At 45.4% G+C, this 21,840-nt stretch overlaps 4 protein-coding genes across 4 annotated transcripts; 3 read left to right on the top strand and 1 right to left on the bottom strand.

The window, feature by feature from the left end:
• Window positions 1-917: 917 nt before the first annotated feature.
• LOC120822500 (C-type mannose receptor 2) lies at window positions 918-3,303 on the top strand. Its single transcript, XM_040182248.2, has 4 exons — window positions 918-1,062; window positions 1,213-1,608; window positions 1,723-2,073; window positions 2,375-3,303. The coding sequence occupies exons 1-4, from the start codon at window positions 978-980 to the stop codon at window positions 2,719-2,721; spliced, it is 1,179 nt and encodes a 392-aa protein (XP_040038182.2). The 5' UTR covers window positions 918-977; the 3' UTR covers window positions 2,722-3,303.
• A 36-nt stretch (window positions 3,304-3,339) lies between these two features.
• Window positions 3,340-13,109, top strand: LOC120821858 (protein mono-ADP-ribosyltransferase PARP14). The gene is given in 15 exon segments (XM_040180915.2): window positions 3,340-3,858; window positions 4,913-5,046; window positions 5,383-7,482; window positions 7,654-7,890; window positions 8,006-8,230; window positions 8,320-8,380; window positions 8,712-8,861; window positions 9,006-9,065; window positions 9,320-9,496; window positions 9,771-9,909; window positions 10,011-10,060; window positions 10,367-11,074; window positions 11,168-11,301; window positions 11,378-11,555; window positions 12,001-13,109. Coding segments are annotated over 15 exon segments (4,806 nt in total). The 5' UTR covers window positions 3,340-3,683; the 3' UTR covers window positions 12,279-13,109.
• Window positions 13,110-13,241: 132 nt separating this feature from the next.
• Window positions 13,242-16,601, top strand: LOC120822499 (kelch-like protein 33). Its single transcript, XM_040182247.2, has 4 exons — window positions 13,242-14,359; window positions 14,443-15,385; window positions 15,508-15,678; window positions 15,998-16,601. The coding sequence occupies exons 1-4, from the start codon at window positions 13,546-13,548 to the stop codon at window positions 16,515-16,517; spliced, it is 2,448 nt and encodes an 815-aa protein (XP_040038181.2). The 5' UTR covers window positions 13,242-13,545; the 3' UTR covers window positions 16,518-16,601.
• On the bottom strand, window positions 16,591-21,189 carry LOC120821863 (kelch-like protein 33). The gene is made up of 4 exons (XM_040180922.2): window positions 19,697-21,189; window positions 18,300-19,227; window positions 18,048-18,215; window positions 16,591-17,664 (listed from the first exon to the last, which is right to left on the bottom strand). Exons 1-4 carry the CDS (start codon window positions 20,643-20,645, stop codon window positions 17,142-17,144), a joined length of 2,568 nt encoding a protein of 855 aa, XP_040036856.2. The 5' UTR covers window positions 20,646-21,189; the 3' UTR covers window positions 16,591-17,141.
• Window positions 21,190-21,840: the final 651 nt, after the last annotated feature.

The following is a 21,840-nucleotide window of genomic DNA, read 5'->3' as shown; positions in this document are numbered from 1 at the left end:
GATTGTATATCTCTTCTAAAAAAATCTGTTTAAATTTGTAACGGATGCATTTAATTGTTTCAGTAGTTTAGCTCACATTCGGAAAAATAATCTGCACACTAAAGGCCCCAAACGTATTTGTGATCATATGAATATTTAATTCCATATCAGTGTGAGATTATGTGATTGGTTACATTAACTGTGAGCGTGTCTGATGAAATAGATAAACAACAAAATGCTTTGAATCTTGTTATCACACTAATCCTCAGAAACGTTTAGCTTTTTAGAAATTCAATTCTTGACGCTACAAAATGGTGTATTTTCAGCACAGTTAACATAAATAAAGTACCCTTCGTATTGGCAGTAAACAGGCAAGTGCGTCAGTCACGTTCTTCACAAGAATGGATCCTTTCTCCTCTGTGGAAGTCTCCAACTTCTGCATTTAAATATTCAAATGCAAGCATTGAGGAGGCTGTATATAGTGTTGTTGGTGACCACTAGTTATTCCACATAATATGAAGAAATGTGACCATATTATATTTGATCATTTATAACGACAGCACAACCTGAATTGTAACTTTGAATTGTATTATGTATTTCATAGCTTTTACAAATCGTGGACACAATAACAGGAACACGTGACCATACTATGCAACTATTCGAATAAATATTCAGAGAAATACTATGATTTGAGACATTTTCATGACCAAATGCATTGTTCCTCGTATCCTATGTATTGCTTGTACATTGGATAAAATGAACAGAACTCTTATAAAAGAAGAACATTCAAAGATTACAGAGAAACATTCATTTTAGTTTATCTTTACTTTATGTTGATAACCAACATGTTATAAACAAAACAAAAAAGCATCTGTTCTGCTTCGACTACGATTTGCATAATTTCCATCATTCTTCTTCCTCATTGGACTTTGCACGGAGAGACTGGTATTTATAGTTGGTTTTATTATAGAAGAAACAGATGGACTGAAGCTGTAATAATGATTGTTTCATTTCACACTGAGGCGTCAGTTTCATCCAACAGAGCAAACATGCAGAGCAGCCTGTTTGTGCTCATTCTGATGGGTAAGTGGATCATCTGCTCCTCTTACGACTTCATTCAAACAATTTTTTTGTGCAATTCTCACACGACTTAAGTGCACCCACAAGACCAAATTCAAATCGAGGGGCGGGATGCCGTTTGATAACAATATTCTTTGCTCTCTTCGTGGTCAGGCGAGTGTTCCTTCTGCCTGGATCGCCTCTACGAGTACCACTTTGTGGAGAAGAAGAAGACCTGGAATGAAGCCCAGAAGTATTGCAGGGAGAAGCACACCGACCTGGCCACGGTGTACGACATGGAGGATGTGAAGAGGCTCATGGAGAATATGGAGGGACTCTGTGACTCAGCAGAGAGTCAAAGCAAAGCCTGGATCGGGCTGCGGAAGCAAACCAGTGGCCCCATGACGTGGCACTGGTCTCTACCGGGGGAGAAGTTCAACGACAGTGAGACACAATGGAAAGAAGGGCAGCCAGACAATACCCAAGATCCTGAGAACTGTGTGGTGAATCGAAATGGCGAATGGTTGAACTTCCCTTGTACTGTGGAATGTGAATTCATCTGCTACGACGGTGAGATATGTGGCTTAGAGTGTAATCTGCCAACAGAACATCATTCTTTCTAACAGCAGTTTTCCATGTTCACATGAAAAAATGGTTTCCTCCTCTTTTTTATCCATTCCACAGACACAGAGCCAACACGTTTCCACTTGATTGAACAGAATAAAACTTGGCTTGTGGCTCAAAGCATCTGTAGAGAAAATTACACCGACCTGGTCAGTGGAAGTAAACAGCTATATGACTCAGAGTTCACAATACTGCCTAAAACGGACAAAGACCTGTGGATCGGCCTGTTCAGAGACACCTGGAAGTGGTCCGATAAGAGTAGTTCCTCTTTCAGACACTGGGATCAAATATCAGAACAAGATGACAATAGTGATGAAGGCAGAGACGAAGACCAGAAATGTGCGACTGTGTCTGATGGGAAATTGAGCTCAGATGATTGTGATGGTGAACACCCCTTCGTCTGCTACGATGGTGAGCTCTCGTCTACATGAGCTCTGTCTGCCTTTTGTATTCGTCCTGTTCGTTTCGTAGACTCCTTCATGACGCTGTTAGCTGCAAAACAAAAGTGTGTTCCAGTGTGTCTGGAGTGTAAAACAAAGAGAAACTCTAATTTCTTCCAATGGATCCCATTAAAGTTTCCTTGATAGTTGCAGAAGGCATTTAAAGGTCATCGCCACGACCACCACGAGCAGTGATTTAAATAGAGCGGAGCGCAGTGCTCCCAACAGTCAAGAGTTTGATCCCCCGTTTGTCTCCATTTCCTCCCCAACAGATGAAGTCATCCTGATCAGGGTGAACAAGACCTGGGAGGAGGCCCTGGATTACTGCAGGGAGCACCACCGGGAACTGGCCTCCGTCACCGACTGTCACCAGCAGGCGCAGGTCCAACAGAGGGCCAAGCGGGCCAACACTCCCTACGTCTGGATGGGGCTGCGCTACACCTGCACCCTGGGGTTCTGGTTCTGGCTCACTGACGAGGTTGTCGATTACAAGAACTGGAACTCGACGACGGAGGTGGATGGTTGCGACATGTCCGGAGCCATGGAAACAGGAGGAGGTCATAAGTGGTTCAAAAAGAGTGCTCGCAAGGAGTTTAATTTCATCTGCTTGAGGCGTTGAAGGACGAACTTCTGGTGGCGGGACGTTTACTCTGGTAGTTTGCTGTGGTGTGACTTTGGTGTCCTTATCTGCTGGGTTCATGGGATGGCATTCTGGGAAACGTAAAGAGGTTCTTGGCTTTTTCTTATTGTTGACGAGACATTCCATGAATTTATATCGCAGACAAATAAAAAAACTCTCCCATGTTTTGTCCTCAAAGGAGCTTAATAATAATGAATTACTTAGTTATTCTTTTTGAATGCATGTTTTACTCAATTCAATATTGTAAATGAGTCATTTTATTGTAGAATCTACCTCCCCACTGCTCCCAGTCTGAACTGGTTTGAAGGTTTGGATGTGCTTCTCATGCCGTACTGGATTATTCCAGCAGAGGGCGGCAAGAAGGGGCTACACCTGCACCCTGGGGTTCTGGTTCTGGCTCACTGACGAGATTCTCTGCTACAGCAACTGGGCCGATGGGAACAAGACGGAGGGGTGTAAGAGATAAGAGAGAAGATGCAGGCCTCCATTATGCGTGAAATGACTTGTTAAAGAACACCTACTTTTACCTTTTGATTTCAATAAAAATGGTGCTTCCTCTAAATATGGTGGTGTTCAGTGTATTTATGATGGATGTTATTTTTTTCATCAAGTGGATAAAGAAGTGACTTGCTCTCTGCAAGGTAACAGGAACACAACGGTCCTCCATGATTATACCAGCAAAAATCACATGGATATTATATTAAAATGTCTGCTCCCTCTAGATGCAACACACTGTTCAACTTTACAATGTTTTCCACTTGTGAGACAGTTTGCGTCGAATATGAAGAGAAATATTCCTTTAAGAACAGCACTCGGGTACATTTACTTTCACTTTCGCTACTTTCGCGCTGTTAAAGAGGCTCTGCCACATTCCTGGTGGCTGTTCCAAAGAAAGAGAACAAGTGATCACACCTGTGCGGTCCTTTCTGCCGGCCGTCGCCATGGAGGACGTTCACCGGTACCCCGTCTTCTTTGACTGCCCCGGTCTGGACGGAGAGAGGCAGAAGAAAACCGAGAGGTACTTTCACGTGAGGCGCAAGTCCGGAGGTGGAGACTGCGGCTCCATAACCAACGTCCACGGTGACGTGTACAGCATCTCCTTCAACAAAAGAGAGGGTAAGAAATACGCTCCACCCGTGCACTTCGTAATGTGTGTGTTTTTTTGAATGAAACGGACACATCCGAACTTTGCTTTAACTTTTGACAAAGATCGTCTATTCATCGTCTATTTTAGTTTCGCATCCACTCTGACGAGCGCTCGTTAAAGGAAAGGCCCGATTCTCCCTCGGACCTGTACATTCCGATGCACGTGAAAAGACGACACACCTAGTACAGGCATGTGTGGAATCTGACACACCAGATGCGTGCAGCAGTTTGGGTTTCTCTGTATGTCCTTTTGTGTCTCAGTGGACTTTTTGGGCTTTAACTTCCGCAATCGGAACAGCAGCTGGCCTGATGACGTCACTGCGTCAGCTGGTCTTGCTAATAAGGGGTCGTCGTGGCGCAGGGGTTAGAGAAGGTGTGCTGGGAAGCACAAGGTTGTTGGTTCGATTCCAGGCTGCCCCATGTTCCACGTCGAAGTGTCCCTGAGCAAGACACCTAACCCCTAATTGCTCCCCGGGCAAAAATGTGAAAAAAGCTTTGGGTTTAAAAGTGTAATGTAAGTCGCTTTGGATAAAAGCGTCTGCTAAATGACATGACATGTAATGTAATGTAATAAATTTTAATACAGTTCATGACTGTTACGTATTTAACTATGAAGGTTTTGTTTTTCATTTAAAATAAATATGAAGATAAATATTCCCCTTAACCTTCAAGAACAGCACTCGGGTACATTTACTTTGACTTTCCACCACTATTAAATGCCGGTTTAGAGTCTTGATGACCCCCATGTTACAGTCCTTTAATTAAAACATTGTTACTTTTAATGCACAATGATAGACAATAACAAGCCTGCACACTGTAGATAAACTTTCACTTTGAAGAGTACTCGGGTGCGACTGATGTTGTACGAGTCCACACAAGGACGCATGTTGAGAAAGGGCCAAAGATTGAAGATTATGGTTCACTGAGGGCCTCTAACCCAATGTGCCCCCGGGCCTGTGCCTGAAAGGAACCTTCAGTGATCTATTCAAATCCCTACTACGTAACAAATCCTTGTTTGTCTCAGATCAGGAAAGAGTCCTACAGAAATCTGTACATGTGTTGGACTTCGGGGGGGTTCCTCTGGTGCTGACTGTGAGAAGCACCCCGGGACCTTCCACCGACCCTCCCATCACAAAATTGGACCCGACATCGTCACAGGTCAGAGTGGAAAGTCTTCTAAAATAGTGTCTTGGAGAAACTGTTGCACAATACACTATGTGGGATAATTCATGTCCAACTGCTTCTAATAGCTCTGGTATTAGCGTCGTAACGTATTACACGCACTTAATCAGACCACAGTGATTTGAATAATTACATTTTTTTTATTTTTTAGGGTGTGTGTCCAAATTATGGTTGAATGACATTAAGTATTAGAACTTAGCACTTGAAGTTAAGTGTCTGGAATGAACATCAATAAGTCAAGATCAATAACTCTTTCCAAATGTTGTTATATACTGAAGTCCAAAGTCGATGTAACATATTTCCTTCCAACAGCAGACACAGCCGTCCAGTCTGACCTCAAGCCGGCTAACAAGTGACGAAGAATATGAACTGCGACATGATCCTCACCTGCTGCGTTATCTGACTGAGTGCCCCCCTGCTATGAAAGAACTAGAAAGGGGACTGGCCTCTGTGGCCTGCTCGGCCCAGCTGTACCCAGAGGAGGACCGGGTTCTAGTTAGCCGGTTAGCTCAAGCTGGTGCTCCAGTCAGTAATTGGAAAGCCGAGGTAGACAAACTCTTTGATGGCTACCTGTGCCATTATGAGGCGGACCCTCACAAGGTTAAAGCTTTACTTCAGCCCGGCGCCTCTCGTCAGGCCACAGGTGAGGTGAAGGTGTACAGTGAGGTTGGGATGGTCGTTGTGGTTGGGGAGCGTTCTCAAGTGAACGCCAGGTTGAACGACATCGATGACTCGCATGTTAAACAACGGCCAGGTCACATGAAGCAAAAGAGCACCCGTCGACTGGGTGAGGCCAAGCTCCGCCTCCTCTGGAAAGACATTGAGCAAAGATTGAGACAAGATTTTCCCGAAGTGAAGGCCACGGAGGGAGCTGCAGGTCAAATAGTTTTGGAAGGTTCTGTTGACGAGATTCTTAAGGCTGGAGATTGTATCTCTCAGCACGAGAACCGCGTTCTAGAAAGAACTGTTTCTGACATAAGCCCACGTCTTTTGGCCTTCCTAAAAAAGGCATACAGCGGCCCAGGTGTGCTAGGGGACTTTTTAGGGGTTGGTGGCAATGTGGAAATAGAATTACGAGACACAGAGGTACGTTTCTTTGCTGTCTCTGCTGATAAACTGGATGACTTGGAAAAAAGATTCCAAGAAATGTTCAAGGAAGTCAAGATTGATATCCCTATCTGCTCCTCTCTACCAGCTGATCTTTGTGAAAAGCTAAAGACAATTGAGATGAACCAGGGCCAACACAGGGCTGAGGTTGTGTTTGGCCCCGACAGCATGGTGTGTCTACTGGGCCACACCAAAGAAGTTCAAGAGCTGAATCAAGTTGTCATCCAGTTTATTTCGGACGAGTTTAGCATTGTCGATTGCCAAGTCAAGCTTCCTTACCCAGACTTAGTCAAACTCTTACCACAATTAATGAAGCTGAATAATTTGGATATTTCAGGGGTCACAATCTATCCTTTAACATCTTCATCTCAGCCCACCGTAGTCCTGAAAGGTTCACCCGGAAAGGTGTCTGAGGTCAGTAACAGGCTTGGTCCATTTCTGCAAACCCTTGTGCAGGATAGAGTGACCATTGCTCTACCAGGGGCAGTAAGGTATTTCGAAAGTGCCTCTGGAAGAGATGCCATTATAAGTGTTGCTGATTCTCAGAAGTGTCTCATACAGCTTCAAGAACAACCTCACGCTACAAGACAGATTTTGGCATCCGGTGCAGGACTAAGTGAAGTAAACACAACAGTTGCTAGCTACAGCCTTCGTGATGGGTTCCAGGTGCTGGTGTGTCAGGGTGACATCAGCAAACAGGAAGCTGATGTCCTGGTGAACGCTGCCAATGAAGATCTGGAGCACATTGGAGGGGTCGCTGCTGCTTTAAGTAAAGCAGGTGGCCCTGAGGTGCAGAAGGAGTGCAGAGCTTTAGTGAAGAAGTGGGGGAAAGTTCCTACAGGTCGTGTAGTATCCACCACAGGGGGGAACTTAAATTGCAAAAGTCTGCTGCATGCTGTTGGGCCTGTGGGAGGAAAATCAGGTGGCAGAGAGAGGATCTTACTGGAAACAGTTATCCAGTTTGCTCTGAATTCAGCAGAGTCGATGGGGTCCAGGTCAATAGCCATCCCGTGCATCAGCTCGGGTGTGTTTGGTGTACCTGTCGCACTGTGCTCTGACGCTATTGTAACTGCTGTTAAGAAGTTTGCCGGTCAGGGAGGGCGAAGCCTGAGTAGAATCATTCTGATTGATACCAGAGTAGAGGTGGTCAGGGCTATGGAGGAAGCATGTGACCGCCATCTCCACGGGATGAGTAGCGGAAGCAAGGTACCCAGAGATCCTGGGTTTCAAATGGGAGCCACTGCTGGAGCTCCTGAAGATGGCGTCCTTGTGGAGATCGTTCAGGGATCCTTGGAGACCCAGCAGGTGAAACTAAGCTAAATTGTTGTAAATGTTGTAATTGATTAATGTTGTTTCACAAGCTAATCTGCTGCAGTGGCTGGGTACCAGGTCGAATCTACTTTCTTGGTAAAACACTGGTGGTAAGGAACATTTAAGTGTTAACCGGAATTACATTGTTTTGTTGTAATCTCCTAGGTGGATTGCCTGGTAACCCCTATGGTTGGCCATAATCCCACCTCTTCTCGTGTTGGATCAATTTTGTCGCAAATGGTTGGACCTCAGCTGACTGCAGGGTTTCATAAGGAAGCAGGAGGGGCAACTTTGCCTGGTGACACGGTCCTGGTGGTGGGCTTGCCTAGCCTTCAATCTAAAGGAGTGTTCTTCCTCAACCTTCTTCCCTGGGATAACAATCAACATGGAGTTGCCATCCAGGTGAATTTGTGTGTTAAATATGTCCTTGTAGGTTTTTGTGCAATCAGGTTTGTCTTGACTGTGTCTGTGCATTTTTGTTTCTTTAGTAACCCTTTATAATCATTCAATCTTCCAGGCGCTGAGACAGGGCATCAGAAAGGTTTTAACTTCCTGTAACATCAAAGGCTTCAGTTCAGTTGCCTTCCCTGTCCTTGGGACTGGTGTTGCCCTGCGTTTTCCACACAGCCAGGCATCCAAGGTTTTACTCGAGGAGGTCCGTACATTTAAACAGGACCGGGTCGCCAGAACATTTCTCCTGGTTCGTTTTGTCATCCACCCCACCGACAAAGATTCTAGGAAGGTAAAGATAATGGAATAGCGGTGCCTTGTGACAAAAAGGGAGTGTAGTTTTTGTGAACTGGAATTGAATGCTTCACTTCACCACTACAGGCCTTCCAGTCTGCCCAGGAAACCCTGCGTGTCGGAGGATTCACAGAAGATGCTGATAAAGGTCAAAATCAAGCATGTCAAACATACGGCCCGCGGGCCAAATCCGGCCCGCCGGGTGACTTTGCTAGTGTGTAACTTACAGAAAGACATGAATTGCTTTTCTACAAAAGTAGTTGCTATTCTTAATCAGTCCACTGGGGGTGGCACTATATGAGTAAGAGCATGCCAGAGACTCGCTGTGACGGCCTGTCAGCTGTGAAAAACAATAATGCAAGTAGGAACAACCGTTACACAGCAAGATGATATTTTGTTAATATTAAAATATGAATGCAGATTTATTTGAAAATATTAAATCAAATCTGTACTTAATTTTTAAATTTTTCTTTATTTAGCGGCCTTTTACTGCTGTGTCCCCCAAACCAATAATGAGGTCACAGCCATGCTGGGCGGAGTCAAGCTTCAGATGGTCCGTGGTGACATCATTAATGAGAGCGTTGATGCCATTATCAACACAACTGACTTCTCCAAGAAATCTCTTTCTGGTATGATTTCAAATTGTTTTGATTGATTTTAAATGTACACGCAGAGAACTACAGCAACTCAGACCGGTGTCCTTTTTCTGTTATGTGTACATTATATAGATATTTGAGGTCCTGCATTCCACTGTGTGTTCACAAACTCCACAGGTGTGTCTAAGGCCATCGTGACTGCAGCAGGGCCCGATGTCCAAGCATAGCTGGCACAAAGTAAGCCTGGAGAAGGAAAGAAAAAGAAAAAAAGGAATTCATGGATATGCACATTACTCAGTAGTGGTTTAATGAGACGGTAAAAGATGGACACTCAAATTAATTAATAATTCATATTATATAATAATTTACTATTGCCTATTTTCGAGAGGTTTTAATTAAATGTGTTTTACATTTTCTTCCACCAGAATCTTATACACAAATAAATTCTGGGTTTTGTTCACGATGACATATGTTTTCATGTCTTTCGTCAGTGGGCATTCCACCAGACTGCATGTGCACCACGGGGCCCGGCCTGCTTGCCTGCAGGGAAATCATTCATGCAAGCTTCAAGTGTGACACTCAAGTTATCCGGAAGAAAAGCAAAAAGATACTGAAGCAGTGTGAGAGCAAAGGCTACAGCTCAGTGGCCTTCCCAGCCATCAATACTGGTTTGTACTGTGTGAACGTGTGTGTATATGTGTACTTGTTCATTAAGGGCCTCACCAGATTTGTCTTTACCACATTAATGTAGGTTGAGGTTTACATCCAAGCTTGATTAAAAGTCTCAGGTATAAATGGATACAATAACATGTGAAGCAAACCTATTCAGGTATATATTTGTAATGGATCCATTCGTCTAAAAGGATAATCAGGAAACAGTGACTAAAATGGCCATAAGAACAATGGCATCATTATCTGATCCTTCGTTGCACGTCCCATCAGGTGAGGCTGGTATGAACTTTGAAGAAGCTTGTAACGCCATGCTGGATGGCATGACCTCAGCTATCAGCAAAATGAAACCACATTCCCTCACACTCATCCGCATTGTCATCCTCCAACCATTGGTCTTTCGAGCTTTCAGGTCAGACATAAATGTCACTCATACAAAAAAGAGAAATGTTACTATTTTTTATCACGGGTTGCGTTGTTCCAAACTTCCCGTCCTGTAATGTCTTTTTGAAGGTCAGAGCTGGAGAAACGCTTTGGACGAGTTCGACCCCTCGGTCCTAAAGGTTTGTTTCCATGTATCAAGTTCAAAAATGTTGAACATTGTAGCTGCTTGATATCAGTTTAATTTTTAAGTTTGTGGGCTTAGTAACATTCAAACTTTTGTTAATTAGCACTAAACGCAAGTTTCAGCTGAGGCTGATTAGTCATCAGTTTTACTTTAAGTGGTTATTCTCAATGAAAACTAGCTAATGTGAACTTTGTTAAATTAAATTACAGTTATTGATAAATTTCTGGCACATAATGTTTTCACCGACTTATTTGCCTCAGCTTAAATAACTGATGAAATGTTGTGTCTCCATTTTTTTTAGAAAAAGCTAAACAATTACTTAAGAGGTTGGCAAGAACCCCCAAAACTTCAACACCTCAATGCCAAACCTTCATGTCCTCAAAGCCCCCGCCAGCTGTAATGAGCGTGATCAGTTGTGGCCGAGAGACCATCAGCACAGTCCAAAAAAACTTGGAGGGGATTCTGCAGAAGCAGCTGGTAGTGAGAGAGGTGGATGTAGATCATGTATCCAGGCTCGATGGGATGGAGCTGGAGGCGGTGCAGGCCAAGGTCAAAGTCTCGGGTATAAGCCTGGAGTGCAGGAGGCGTCTAATTCCCCCGGGTGAGAACAGCAACCGGGGAGGAAATGCTGCCAGAGGTGGAGCTGTCGATCCGTCGGGGTCGGGGGAAGAGGTGTACGTGCTGACGGGCCTCCCAGAGGAGGTGTCGGCCGTCGTTGAACTTGTAAACCGAGCAGCCCAAAAGGCCCTTTACAGAGAACTCCAACATAAAGAAGAAGCCATGTACGCTTTGGTCGTGCAGTGGTCGATTCGGGAGAAAAATGGAACCTGGCGGGAGCTCAGCCTGCACGACAACTACCTGCTGGAGGACGCTCACCTGACGCAAAAGGTGTCCGTAGATGTGACGTCACAGGACGGCGGGGTGTTGAAAGTCAACCTGAGCGCACGAGAAGCCACCAATTGGCAAACGGGCGACGTGTACGAGGTGAAACGGATGGAGTCTGAATCGCGTACGTCACATTTTGTAGTTGTACTTAGATAGATAGATTCTACAACACTCTCTCTACTTTTTTTAATGTCTAACCATGTGACTTCTACTTCAGCTTTTGAGTTGCCAGCACAATGGGAGCCGATGCATGGAGACGTGTTCAAAAAGGTCACGCTGAACCAAAACTCAGCAGAGTACCAGGCTGTAGCCGGGGACTTCGTCAGAACGGCTCAACGCAACATCCAAAAAGTGACCACGATGACGCGCAAAAACATCTAAAAGATCCGCAGTGCAGGACGAGTCATTGATCGCCTTCTGATTTCAGATCGAGCGGTTGCAGAACTACCACCTGTGGAATGCCTATTCTGTGTGTAAGCAGCGCATATCTAAAAAGAACGACCCGGCAGACCTCGGGGAGATGTCTCTCTACCACGGCACCTCGGCAGAGTCGTCTCACTGCATCGAGAGAAGCGGATTCAACAGGAGCTACGCAGGAGATAGGGGTAAGCAGCTTCGTCACATGCCAGCAGAGAGGAGACGAGTAGGAGTTCATCTTTAACCTACAAATATCCTCTTGCAATGAGCCTAGTTGGCCTGATCTTTACCACGGGATTATGGGATTATCACTGTATGCTTCCTTGTAACACTCCAGGAATTAAACAATTCTGTTTCTGTTTTATTTCCCCATGTTTTTATGAAGGAAATTACCAAATCGCTCTGTAATTACCAAGGAGGGCACATTCCCAAGGTGCTACTGAAGTTTAAATGAGGGTATCTACACTAATGCTAACTGCTCGTAAATTTAAAAAAACTATAGAGACAAAGACAGGCAGAGCATTAAAAAAGAACCAAAATATGTATTCAGCTTCTTTTTTTTTTCTTCCACTAGTCTGACATATTTTTACATGGAGAGTCTCCAATTGTCCCTTTTTTTGTACTTCCATCTAGTCCTGTATGGGAAGGGAGTTTACTTTGCGGTCAATGCAGAATATTCGGCATCGAGATACTGCCCAGCGGACGCGTCGGGTTTGAGGAGGCTCTACGTGGCTCGTGTCCTGACCGGCCGCTACACGCTCGGTGAACCTTCCATGAAGAAGACCCCTGCTCGAGGCGGCGACCCCACCGACTGCTTCGACAGCCTGGTGGACAACCAGCAGCAGCCCACCATGTTTGTGATCTTCCACGATGACCAGGCCTATCCGGAGTACCTCATCACCTTCACATGAGAGAAAATGAGGAGAGCCGCGGTTTGACCATGCGCTGGTTAATGGTATAAAGACAATTTCTGCTGTCAGTTAATGCTTTCTTTTGTTCCCCCTGGGTATTATTGCTCCTGTTAACTGGTGCTTAATCATTGCGATTTGGCAAACTTTGTTCTTGGAAAGTTATTGTGTAATCATATATTTTCTGTTGTTGGTTAATATATAATTGGGACAGAGGTATTCCTCTTTTTAATGATGTAATACAACTTGTTTGTTCTCTGCGTATTATTCATTGAATTGCAATTATTATTATTACATAAAATATAACAGCAGACATTTTAATAATTCATTAATTCAAAAACTGAATGAGCTTAACATTCTCAACATTTAACAAGCAGGGTTTAATCCATCTGTGCCACAGTAATAGGTTTATTACAAGAGGTCAAACAGTAGTTGTACTGCTTGGATAAAGAGCTGTGGTTCGAGTGAGTGCAAAGTAAATTGTAACAGAAGAATCCAAAGAAAATATATTTCAGAAATTATTTTCTGCGAATTGTGAAAGAATACAGGAGCGTGTTTTTATAACCACATCCATTGTTGAATCCATCATGAATAAAAGACATAATGACTTGAATATTAAAATATGATATATGTGGTACATTATGACAGAAAATAATGGTGGTGGAAAAAGTACTGAAAATTAAGATGTATACCAGAAAAAACAATATTTCAATAGTTTTTATTGAAATATAAAACGTTGAATTAAGTAACAGATACCAGTCTTATTGCTTTAAATGTTCTGTAACATGCATCTGTTAAGCTACAATAAAAATCACTTAAGTTTGAGCTGACAAACAGAACATGAATGCTATGAATCTTTTCACTATTGTTCAAATTCAATTGAAGAAAATTCTGTAATGTTTCCTACAGAAATATTTAAAAACTCAACATTATATAAGATACTCTTCAATAAAATCAGTATACTCGACTTATTGTTCAGAATTGTGTCATTGACATTTCACTTGAAATGAACACTAATTGCAGTCTATATTGACTCTACTTTCTTCCTCTGAGTGCCGAGGTCTGGTTGAAACTGAATCCGCCTGACCCAGCAGCTATGAATAGCTGCTGTTTATGCATTGACCGACATTAAGTCTATGAGAGAGTCAGGACAGTCAGAAAGATCTGTAAAGGCAGGAAGAAAAATATAAGAAAGACGAGATACTTCAAAATGTTGCTGGACGGCAACAGTACCTAAAAAATACCCGAGAAAGTAGTATTAGGGCCCAGCATGGAGCTTTCTAGGGATTTCCTTCCAAAAGAATGGGAGGAGAGATGGAGGAGAGAGAAGGAGAAGAGGAAACGGGTGATTGAAGAAGGTGGAGGAGAAGAAATTGAACAGGACAATCATGAACTTATGAGGATTGTGGCGTACAATGACTCCAGGATGGGGCTGATGGGTCTGAGGGGTAGGAGACAGGATTCGGAGTTCGGGGCAAATGGTGCTAATCTTGAAGGAAATGGACAGCACGTGAGAAAGACTGCATCTTGGGGTGAAGGACTTGGTGATAAAGTCCTTCCCTACCGCAGTGACACCCACCCCAAAGAGGTGTTCGTTGCCCTGAAGGAATTCTGGGATGCATCTCTCCTCACAGACTTGACTCTAACCACTGCCAGCGGGAACGGCTTCGACGTACACGCCACTATTCTTGCTGCCGTCAGCTCTTTCCTCCGTGAGAGGCTGAGGGATGAAAACAACGAGAATAACGCAGTAGTCCAGAGGCACTCACTGTCTCTGTCTCCTGGGGTCGATCATGTCGGGCTACAGGCAATTTTGGAGTTTGCCTACACTGGAGCTGTATCGTCTCTCAACAACGACAACCTGTCCTCCGTTGTGGCTGCTGCTCAAGCTCTGGGCGTGCCTAGAGTGCTGGATCTCTGCAACCAGGAGGAGGAGATGAAAGAAGACGGGAGTCCTGAGAAGGAAGAGAGAAACGTATCTGCCCTAGAACAGATGAAGATTACTCTTCAGTCCATTAAGCAGCTGTGGGCAGATGGTGTTGGATGTGATGTGATCTTGAAAGTGGACGATGCTTTATTCCATGGTTAGTGTACAGTCAAGTAATTTGTATCTGGTAGTTCGTTGTTTGATGTTGATTAACTGAGCTCTTCTTTGTCTGTCTCCTAGTCCACAGAGTCGTCCTGGCAGCAAGCAGTGACTACTTCCGAGGCATGTTCACCTGCGGGATGAGGGAATCCAATCAGACCTGTATTGCCCTTCCTTTCCTGTCACCTTCTGAGCTGGATGCTCTGATTAGCTGCTCCTACAGTGGGACCCTTTCACTTAGCTGGGGCTTCGAGATATCCTGCACTGCCCTCCAGCTTCAGTTCCAGCCTGCAATCTCGCTCTGCCTCAGATTCATGCGGCAGGAAATGGAGGCAAGCTCCTGCCTGGATGTGGCATCTTTTGCTGATGCCTACCAGATGTCAGAGTTGCTTGAGGAAGCCAATGACTTTGTGCTGAGGAACTTCTGGGAGGTGTCTGCCACGTCAAAGTTTCTGGATCTATCTGCGGAGAAGCTTCTGGAGATCCTTCTTTGCGATGGTCTGTGCGTGCCCTCAGAGCTGGCTGTGTTTCGGGCCGTAATCTCTTGGATCGAGGCTGATCCTGAGGAGAGGTTGGGCAAAGCTGGTGTACTGATGACCGGAGTCCGGTTCCCTCTCATGACCTTTCGAGAGTTCAGGGAGGTCAGGGCCGTTAACCTACGCATGGAGGGTAATGGAGACAATGAGATGGAACTCTATGGTCCAGCACTCAAGGAATTTGGTTTCAGCCTATCAGAAACCCACGATCAGGGCCGGGTCCGACGTCCCAAAGAGACCCTGGTTGTGGTCGGGGGGGACCAGTTGAACCCAGATGTGGGACAGCGCCTTCCAAGTAGGAATCTGTGGTTTGCAAACTCCTTACGCAGCAGCACAGGGTTGGTGAAGGCGATCGAGTGGAGGAGGCTGAGTGAGATGCCAGACAGGCCAAAGTTCAGGCATGGAATAGCAGCAATGGTCGGTAAGTTGTACGTCTTTGGAGGATGTTACTCCTACTGCAAGGATGACATGATGAAATCTGCCTACAGGTAAGCAAACAGCTGATGGACAAATATCATCCCCTAGCTTTGAATAGACTAAATTGTCCCACCAATGCTCTGCTGGGGTCTGAACTTTTCGATCTTTTTCTTTCATTGCACACATGCTATAGTTATGACCCCGTGCATGACAGATGGAAAAGGCTAGCTGACATGCAGGAATTTAGAAGCAACTTCTCAGTGGTGGTACACGGCAAGCTTCTGTATGCCATTGGTGGAGACAAGGAGATCAACACCAACGTAGATAGCGTTGAGATGTACGACCCAGGCACTGACTCCTGGAGGTAAGTTGAGTCATGTTACGCTTGAAGTAGAATATGTTTCATGGAATCCTATTGCCTTGCTGCCTTGCTTTACCACGGCTTAAAATTTGATGTGAATCTCTCACAATATTAAGAAGCGGAGATGTTAGTTTCTATCTTTTACGTCATTCAAATCCAACAACAAATACTGGCCACTAGATGTCCCCATTGTGACTAAATCAGCATGTATATTGCATGTACATTTATGGTAGGAATTATGCTTTATATGTATATTTATGTGAAAATATATATTTTTACATTCTGCCCTCCCTGTCTGATGCCTCTTCTTCCATGACGCCAGCTTTGTCCAGCCTCTGGACCGGGCTCTGAGCGGCCATGCTGTCACCGCCATGGATGAAGCGATATTCATCTCTGGCGGTTTCGACTGCAAGTACGTGTGTCTGGTTTCCATGTTCCTGTACCACCCAGAAAGAGGCACCACCTCCCTGGCAGACATGACCCATGACCGGGCACAGCATTGCATGGAGACCCTGCAAGGCCGTCTCTACGTCGCCGGTGGCTTGTGTAACCTGGGGAAGTTTTACACCAACCAGCTACTCTGTGAGGCGTACGATCTTGTGGCCGACTCCTGGACTGCCTTCGCGTCTCTGACTCTGCCCCATGTGGGGGCGGCCTCAGCCATCCTGGAGGGGAAGATATACGTCCTGGGAGGGTACTGCCAGGAATATTGCAGTGAGTCTGGACTGGTCCACCGGTTCGAACCCAGCACGCAGCGATGGGAGAACATGGGCAAACTGCCCGGGGCTGTTACCGACATACGGGCCTGTCTGCTCCGACTGCCCGAGCACTTCAGACTTTAATGACTGTTGAAGAATGTTTAAAAACCAACAGACATTTTCTATTACCAAAGTTCTATACGTAAGCAAATGTGTTGCAGCGGGAAAGAAAATAATTTATAGTTATTGTCAGATGGGTGGAATGAATAAACAATAGAATCAAAAGACCAGATTCTGTAAGAGACTGTTTTTTTAACCAATGTTTTCCCATATACAGTCAGTGAAATGAAAACACCTGAAGGCTGCAAAACGTAGTCTGAAATTGAACTATAAGATCAAGATTCACGTTTGTCCTCTGGAGTTCTCTTCCTCGTGCAATGACCAATGTGTTCACTGACTTCACACTATAAGCATGTGAAGAGGGAGCAGCTCCATCCTGTGTCCGTAGTCGGTGTTTGCACAAAGGATTGTCGTACTGATATACATCTCATCCCAAACTGTTACAATAGTTCCATCACAGTGACAAACACCGCACAGTTTGTTCTAATACACAGCACCAAAAATGCACTTTTGCTATCTTACTGTATGCATGCCAAAAGGTTTACCTGATGTACTGTGTAATATAAATCAACCTTTATTCAGATGTGATACTAATGTATTTTTCAAATTGCAACGTAACATATGATCACATGTGTATGTCGCCGAGTTTTACAAGCCGAGGTCGGGGGGCAAACACAGCACAGATGCTCGTATGTCGTTGTTGGGCCCGGGCATCTGGCCCATGTTCTCCCACCTCTGTGGGCCAGGATCATAGCGATGGACCGTCACGGTGTCCCTGTAGTCCACCTGGCTGTATCCCCCCAGCACGTAAAACTTCCCCTCCAAGACTGCACCCCCGGCTCCCACATGCGGCACGGGCAGAGACATGAAGGCGGTCCACGAGTCGGCCACCGGGTCGTACACCTCGCAAGCAAGGAGGTCGGCGATGCGCATGTTGTCGTCCATGGTCATCCCACCTGCTACGTAGAGACGTTGGCCCAGCGTCTCCATGCAGTGACGAGCTCGGGGGTGGGCCATGTTAGACAAATAGGTGCTTCCTGTGTCTGGGTGGTATGTGAACATGGACGAGAGGCATTGGTAGTCCCCGCTCAGCCCCCCTGAGACAAATATCCGCCCGTGTAGGACTTTTGCTACATGGCCAGCCAGAGGCAGATCCAAGGGCCACCTGAAGCTAAAGGAGAAGAGATTCATTTTTTAATCTTAAAACAATGCAGGCAAAAATGTTTGTTGGTATATATTGAGATTTTGGGATATCTTTCAGACTAGTTGAAATAAAACATTCAAACTACGCACTTGGCTTTTTGCATCTTCAGGTTTCTTAATCGAACATCAGAATATTTGCAATTCAAAAGGTTAAGTTCCAAGGAGGTTTCTATTACAACACATTTTTAACCTATTTACACTAAAACAGAATATGCTTTGTTCAGTCCGGCGCATGCCACCTCCCAGGATCCATCATATACATCAAATGAGAAGATTACATTGTGCTGTATGCTTATGGTGCCTACAAAACATGCAGATGTATTGTAGTTGGTAGATGGTTGTTCAACGTACCTCCAGGAGTTTCCAGTAGAGCAGTATTGTTCCACACTCTCTGTATATTCAGAGTCCCGGTGTCCACCAATGGCGTATATACTTCCCTCCAGCACAGCCACAGAGAAAGAGCATCTCTTTTCCTGCATGTCAGCCAGTCTCTCCCAGATGTTTTCAAGGGGGTCAAACCTACACGTGTTTCAAACGGGATAAATTTGAGTAAAGAGTGATTGAGACGTGTCTTTTTAGAACTTTAATCATTCCCTCTCTCACCTGTAAACATTACTCAGGGTGTCGCGGATGCCGTAGTACTTCTTGCCTCCAAACACATACAATTGTCCTTTGAGGACAGCCACCTCATGATAGAACCTCTCTGGCTCTGGCATCTCTCCCAACTTTCTCCACTCCATGGCCTTTTTTATCCCGACATGGTTTCTCAAGGAATTCACAAACCAGAGATCTCTGCTGATGCTGCGTGTACCCAGGTCTTCAGAGATGCGGTCACCTCCAACCAGGACCAGACTGTCTTTGGGGAGATATATCCGGCACTGACTGTCACTGGAGCAGAAATCCTTAAACACCGCATCGTAGAGCTTTGAAAGGCTGCGATCAGACCACATGTCCATCGATTGGACTTCTTTGAATTCCTTGAACGTCATCAAGGGAAAGTGGATGGTTTTCATTAGTTCTTTAGCAAGCTTTCGCCTTTTTCCGGGTCCCGCCAGGATCCACGCCGCCACTGCTTTGAACACATCGAGTTCGGATGAGACACAGAGCAAGCGGCTGTTCAAGAACATTAGGAGCTTTTTGGCGGGCAGGTCCTTGAACTTTGAGATACTCGCCACCTTTTGGAATTGCCGCATAGCAAAATCGTCCGCTACTTCCAGAAGCTGCATCATGCCGTAGGCCTCAGCAAAAGATGCCACGTCCAGGCAGGAGTGAGCATTCATTTCTTGATGCAGAAACTGAAGGGACAAGGAGAGGGCAGGCTGGTGCTGGAGCTGGAGAGCGATGATGGTGAGCTCAAAGACATGACTCCAGCTGATGGGGAGGACCCCGCTGTAGGAGCAGTCAATCAGAGCCTCCAGCTCCGATGCCAAAAGGAAGGGGAGGGTCACGCGAGGCTGACGGGACTCCTTCATACCCAACGTGAACATGCCGCGGAAGTAGTCGCTGCACACAGCCAGCATGACCCTGTGGACTGAAGGGAGGCCGATAATGAGAACAGAACGGACCCGCTGTGATCGCAACTGACACGTTTGGGACCGTCACCTGAAATGCACTTTAGTTTGGGAGACCAGGGAGAGACAAATCATGGCCTATAACGGAGCTGGTATTATTATTATGTTTTTTACAGCCATTGTCATAAAAATATACATGTTGGCAGGGAAAGTTGTGTTTTGCATTGGCCATTGAGACAACTATCAGTAGAAGCATAGGTACTTACATAAAGGAGTTGGCATGGATAGTAAACTCAGACCAGGACACTGAAGTGTCAGACTTCATGTCTTGGTTTATAAGAATGGATAATAAAGTTGGTAAGATCTAATGACTTGTCTGTTTCTCCATTCGATTTCCCCAAGTACATGTATATATTTGTGTTAATGCCCCTTACATAACTTGACAAGCTAAGTGTGCGCACTTGTGTCCATCATCGTTGTTCTACTCACCGTGAAGCGATCCTCTGAGAGCTTCCAGAACGACATCACAGCCCACTCTATCAGTCCTCAGCTGTCTGATGGACCGAAGACTGACCTTCATTTGTTCTGCAGCTGAGATCTTGTCCTCTTTCCCCTGCCCACCAGTTTTTGTGGACTTCTCTTCTTTTTTGCAGAGATCCAGCACCCTGGGGGCGCTCAGTGTTCGAGCCGCAGCCTTAATCTGGTGGCACGTGTTCTTGTTCAAACATGGTATGAGTCCAGTGTAGGCGAAGTCCACAACTGCCCTCAATCCAACCACATCCACCTTTGCACCCAGAGACACTGACCACTTGTGGACTCCAACGCTTGCATCTATTCCCTCATTTACTCTCTCGTTATCTCCAAGACTTTTTCTAAGTCTTTCTCGGATACGTAGACTGACAGCAGCCAGGACCGGGGAGTGTACGTGGAAGCTCTCCCCCTCCTTTGTGCTCAGAGTGAGGTCAGTGAGAACAGAGGAGTCCCTGAACTCAGTCAAGTTGCGGAATAGGTCTGTAAGATAATCATCTTTGCAGTAAATCTTTATCGCATCTTCGTCGTTGCCCTCTGCCTCTTTGTCCGCCTCGTCGTCGTCCGTGGACTCTTGCCTCTGAAGGTCACCGTGATCAACTTTAAACGCTTCTTCTCCTGTGGTCCGAGATTCTGCGACTGCTTTTCTCTCATCCTTGAACTCCACTTTCTTTATCACCCTCTCAAAATAGTTCTCTCTTTCTTGCTGCTCTACCTCCTTCTCCCGCCCTGCGCTCTCCTCCCCTTCCTCTGCCTCCTCGCCTGCCTCACCTTCTTCCTCTTCCCCTTCCCACACTTCTTCTTCCTCATCCTCCTCCTCGACTTTAATCCACAGACCCCCCCTCACCGTCTGTCTCTGTCTTCTCCACTCATCCAAGCCCTGGAGGCCTCGATTAGCCTCTACAGCCATTCTGTCCTCGATCACTGTAGTTTACTCTTGCAATCCCTAAAAACGATGCACACCTCTCGAAAACCGAAGGATTGCCAATAGCTTACTTCTTGAACGGTCAATCAGGGACAATGCGCTTGAGAAGATCCCTCAGGTCCCTTGGCGATCCGCTGTGGGGATGCTGCTGTTATTGTTGTGCTCCACTTTACCTCTTCACCCGTCTACGGACAGTTCTGTTGGGTGTTTGTTCTTCTCCCGCCTCTCCCTCCTCCTCCTGCATGTGTTGCATGATTGAGGAAGGCATGTGATCTCTATACGAATACTCATATGACCAAGGAGGTTGCTATATCCAGAGTAATTTATCACGAGGTTATCTAAATGCTTGACTTTATGGGATCCTGGGCTTAGACCCAACGGAGGTTTGTGACAGGTTGGGGCACTTCAATATATGTAGTGTGTATGTTACCTGTTAGATTGATTCTACTTTGCTGCCTATTTCTGCAGTGGGTATGAAGTTATACTTTAAAGATGTGACCCAAGCAAGTAATAAAAGACAATGATCTAGACCTCGAGGCACCTGGATTTCTTTCCATCCGACAACTAAAATGTCTTTGCTCTTTGGGGTCTTGGCATCTCAACCGTGGACCATATGTCCCCGAGATTAGTAGTGAATGCTCTGAGGTTCACCAGCGGGATCACATTGCTCCTCCACATCCAAGACCACAGGAATCTGGGTCAAGGATAAAGAGAGACGTGAGGGGAAAAAGGAGGCTCAAACAAAACAACTCCAATCACACCTGTTGCCCTTTGTGCTGACAGATCAAGCAAACAGCTGGGTCACAACGTCACCTTGAGTTGAAATATAGTCGCACGGTGCAATAGCCGCCATGGATCCTCACAAATATATTCTCACCTTTTATTGTACCACATTGCGTCAATGGCATCGAGTTGCATCACATCTAGACAATTGTGCGTTAAGTCCTTCCTGAATTCGTGTTGAATAGTGATGCCTTACTCTTCTCTATCTTTACACGGCGAATAGATATTTGCTGCTATATTAGAATCCTGGCTTCAAACCAGTGGCAACAGTAGTGTTGTGGAAACCTGGGAGATGAAAAAATTGAAGGTACAAATCTAAAGATCGTGTCTTCGGCCATCTAAATGCTTTGAAATAACGGCTCTTCCTTTTTATCAGCACAGAGTTTTTATTGAGATG

This window comes from Gasterosteus aculeatus, chromosome 7 (genome assembly GCF_964276395.1).
Source record: "Gasterosteus aculeatus chromosome 7, fGasAcu3.hap1.1, whole genome shotgun sequence".
Lineage (NCBI taxonomy): Eukaryota > Metazoa > Chordata > Actinopteri > Perciformes > Gasterosteidae > Gasterosteus > Gasterosteus aculeatus.
This window is presented reverse-complemented; position numbering and strand designations above follow the sequence as displayed.

Coding starts and splice junctions, on each gene's coding strand:
- LOC120821863 (XM_040180922.2), bottom strand. CDS start 20,645: ATGGCTGTAGAGGCTAATCGAGGCCTCCAGGGCTTGGATGAGTGGAGA. Junction 19,228..19,696: donor TCTCAGAGGATCGCTTCACG/GTGAGTAGAACA, acceptor GCCTCCCTTCAG/TCCACAGGGTCATGCTGGCT. Junction 17,665..18,047: donor TCTACTGGAAACTCCTGGAG/GTACGTTGAACA, acceptor CTTCTCCTTTAG/CTTCAGGTGGCCCTTGGATC.
- LOC120822499 (XM_040182247.2), top strand. CDS start 13,546: ATGGAGCTTTCTAGGGATTTCCTTCCAAAAGAATGGGAGGAGAGATGG. Junction 14,360..14,442: donor GGACGATGCTTTATTCCATG/GTTAGTGTACAG, acceptor TCTGTCTCCTAG/TCCACAGAGTCGTCCTGGCA. Junction 15,386..15,507: donor ATGATGAAATCTGCCTACAG/GTAAGCAAACAG, acceptor CACATGCTATAG/TTATGACCCCGTGCATGACA.
- LOC120822500 (XM_040182248.2), top strand. CDS start 978: ATGATTGTTTCATTTCACACTGAGGCGTCAGTTTCATCCAACAGAGCA. Junction 1,609..1,722: donor TGAATTCATCTGCTACGACG/GTGAGATATGTG, acceptor TCCATTCCACAG/ACACAGAGCCAACACGTTTC. Junction 2,074..2,374: donor CCCCTTCGTCTGCTACGATG/GTGAGCTCTCGT, acceptor CCTCCCCAACAG/ATGAAGTCATCCTGATCAGG.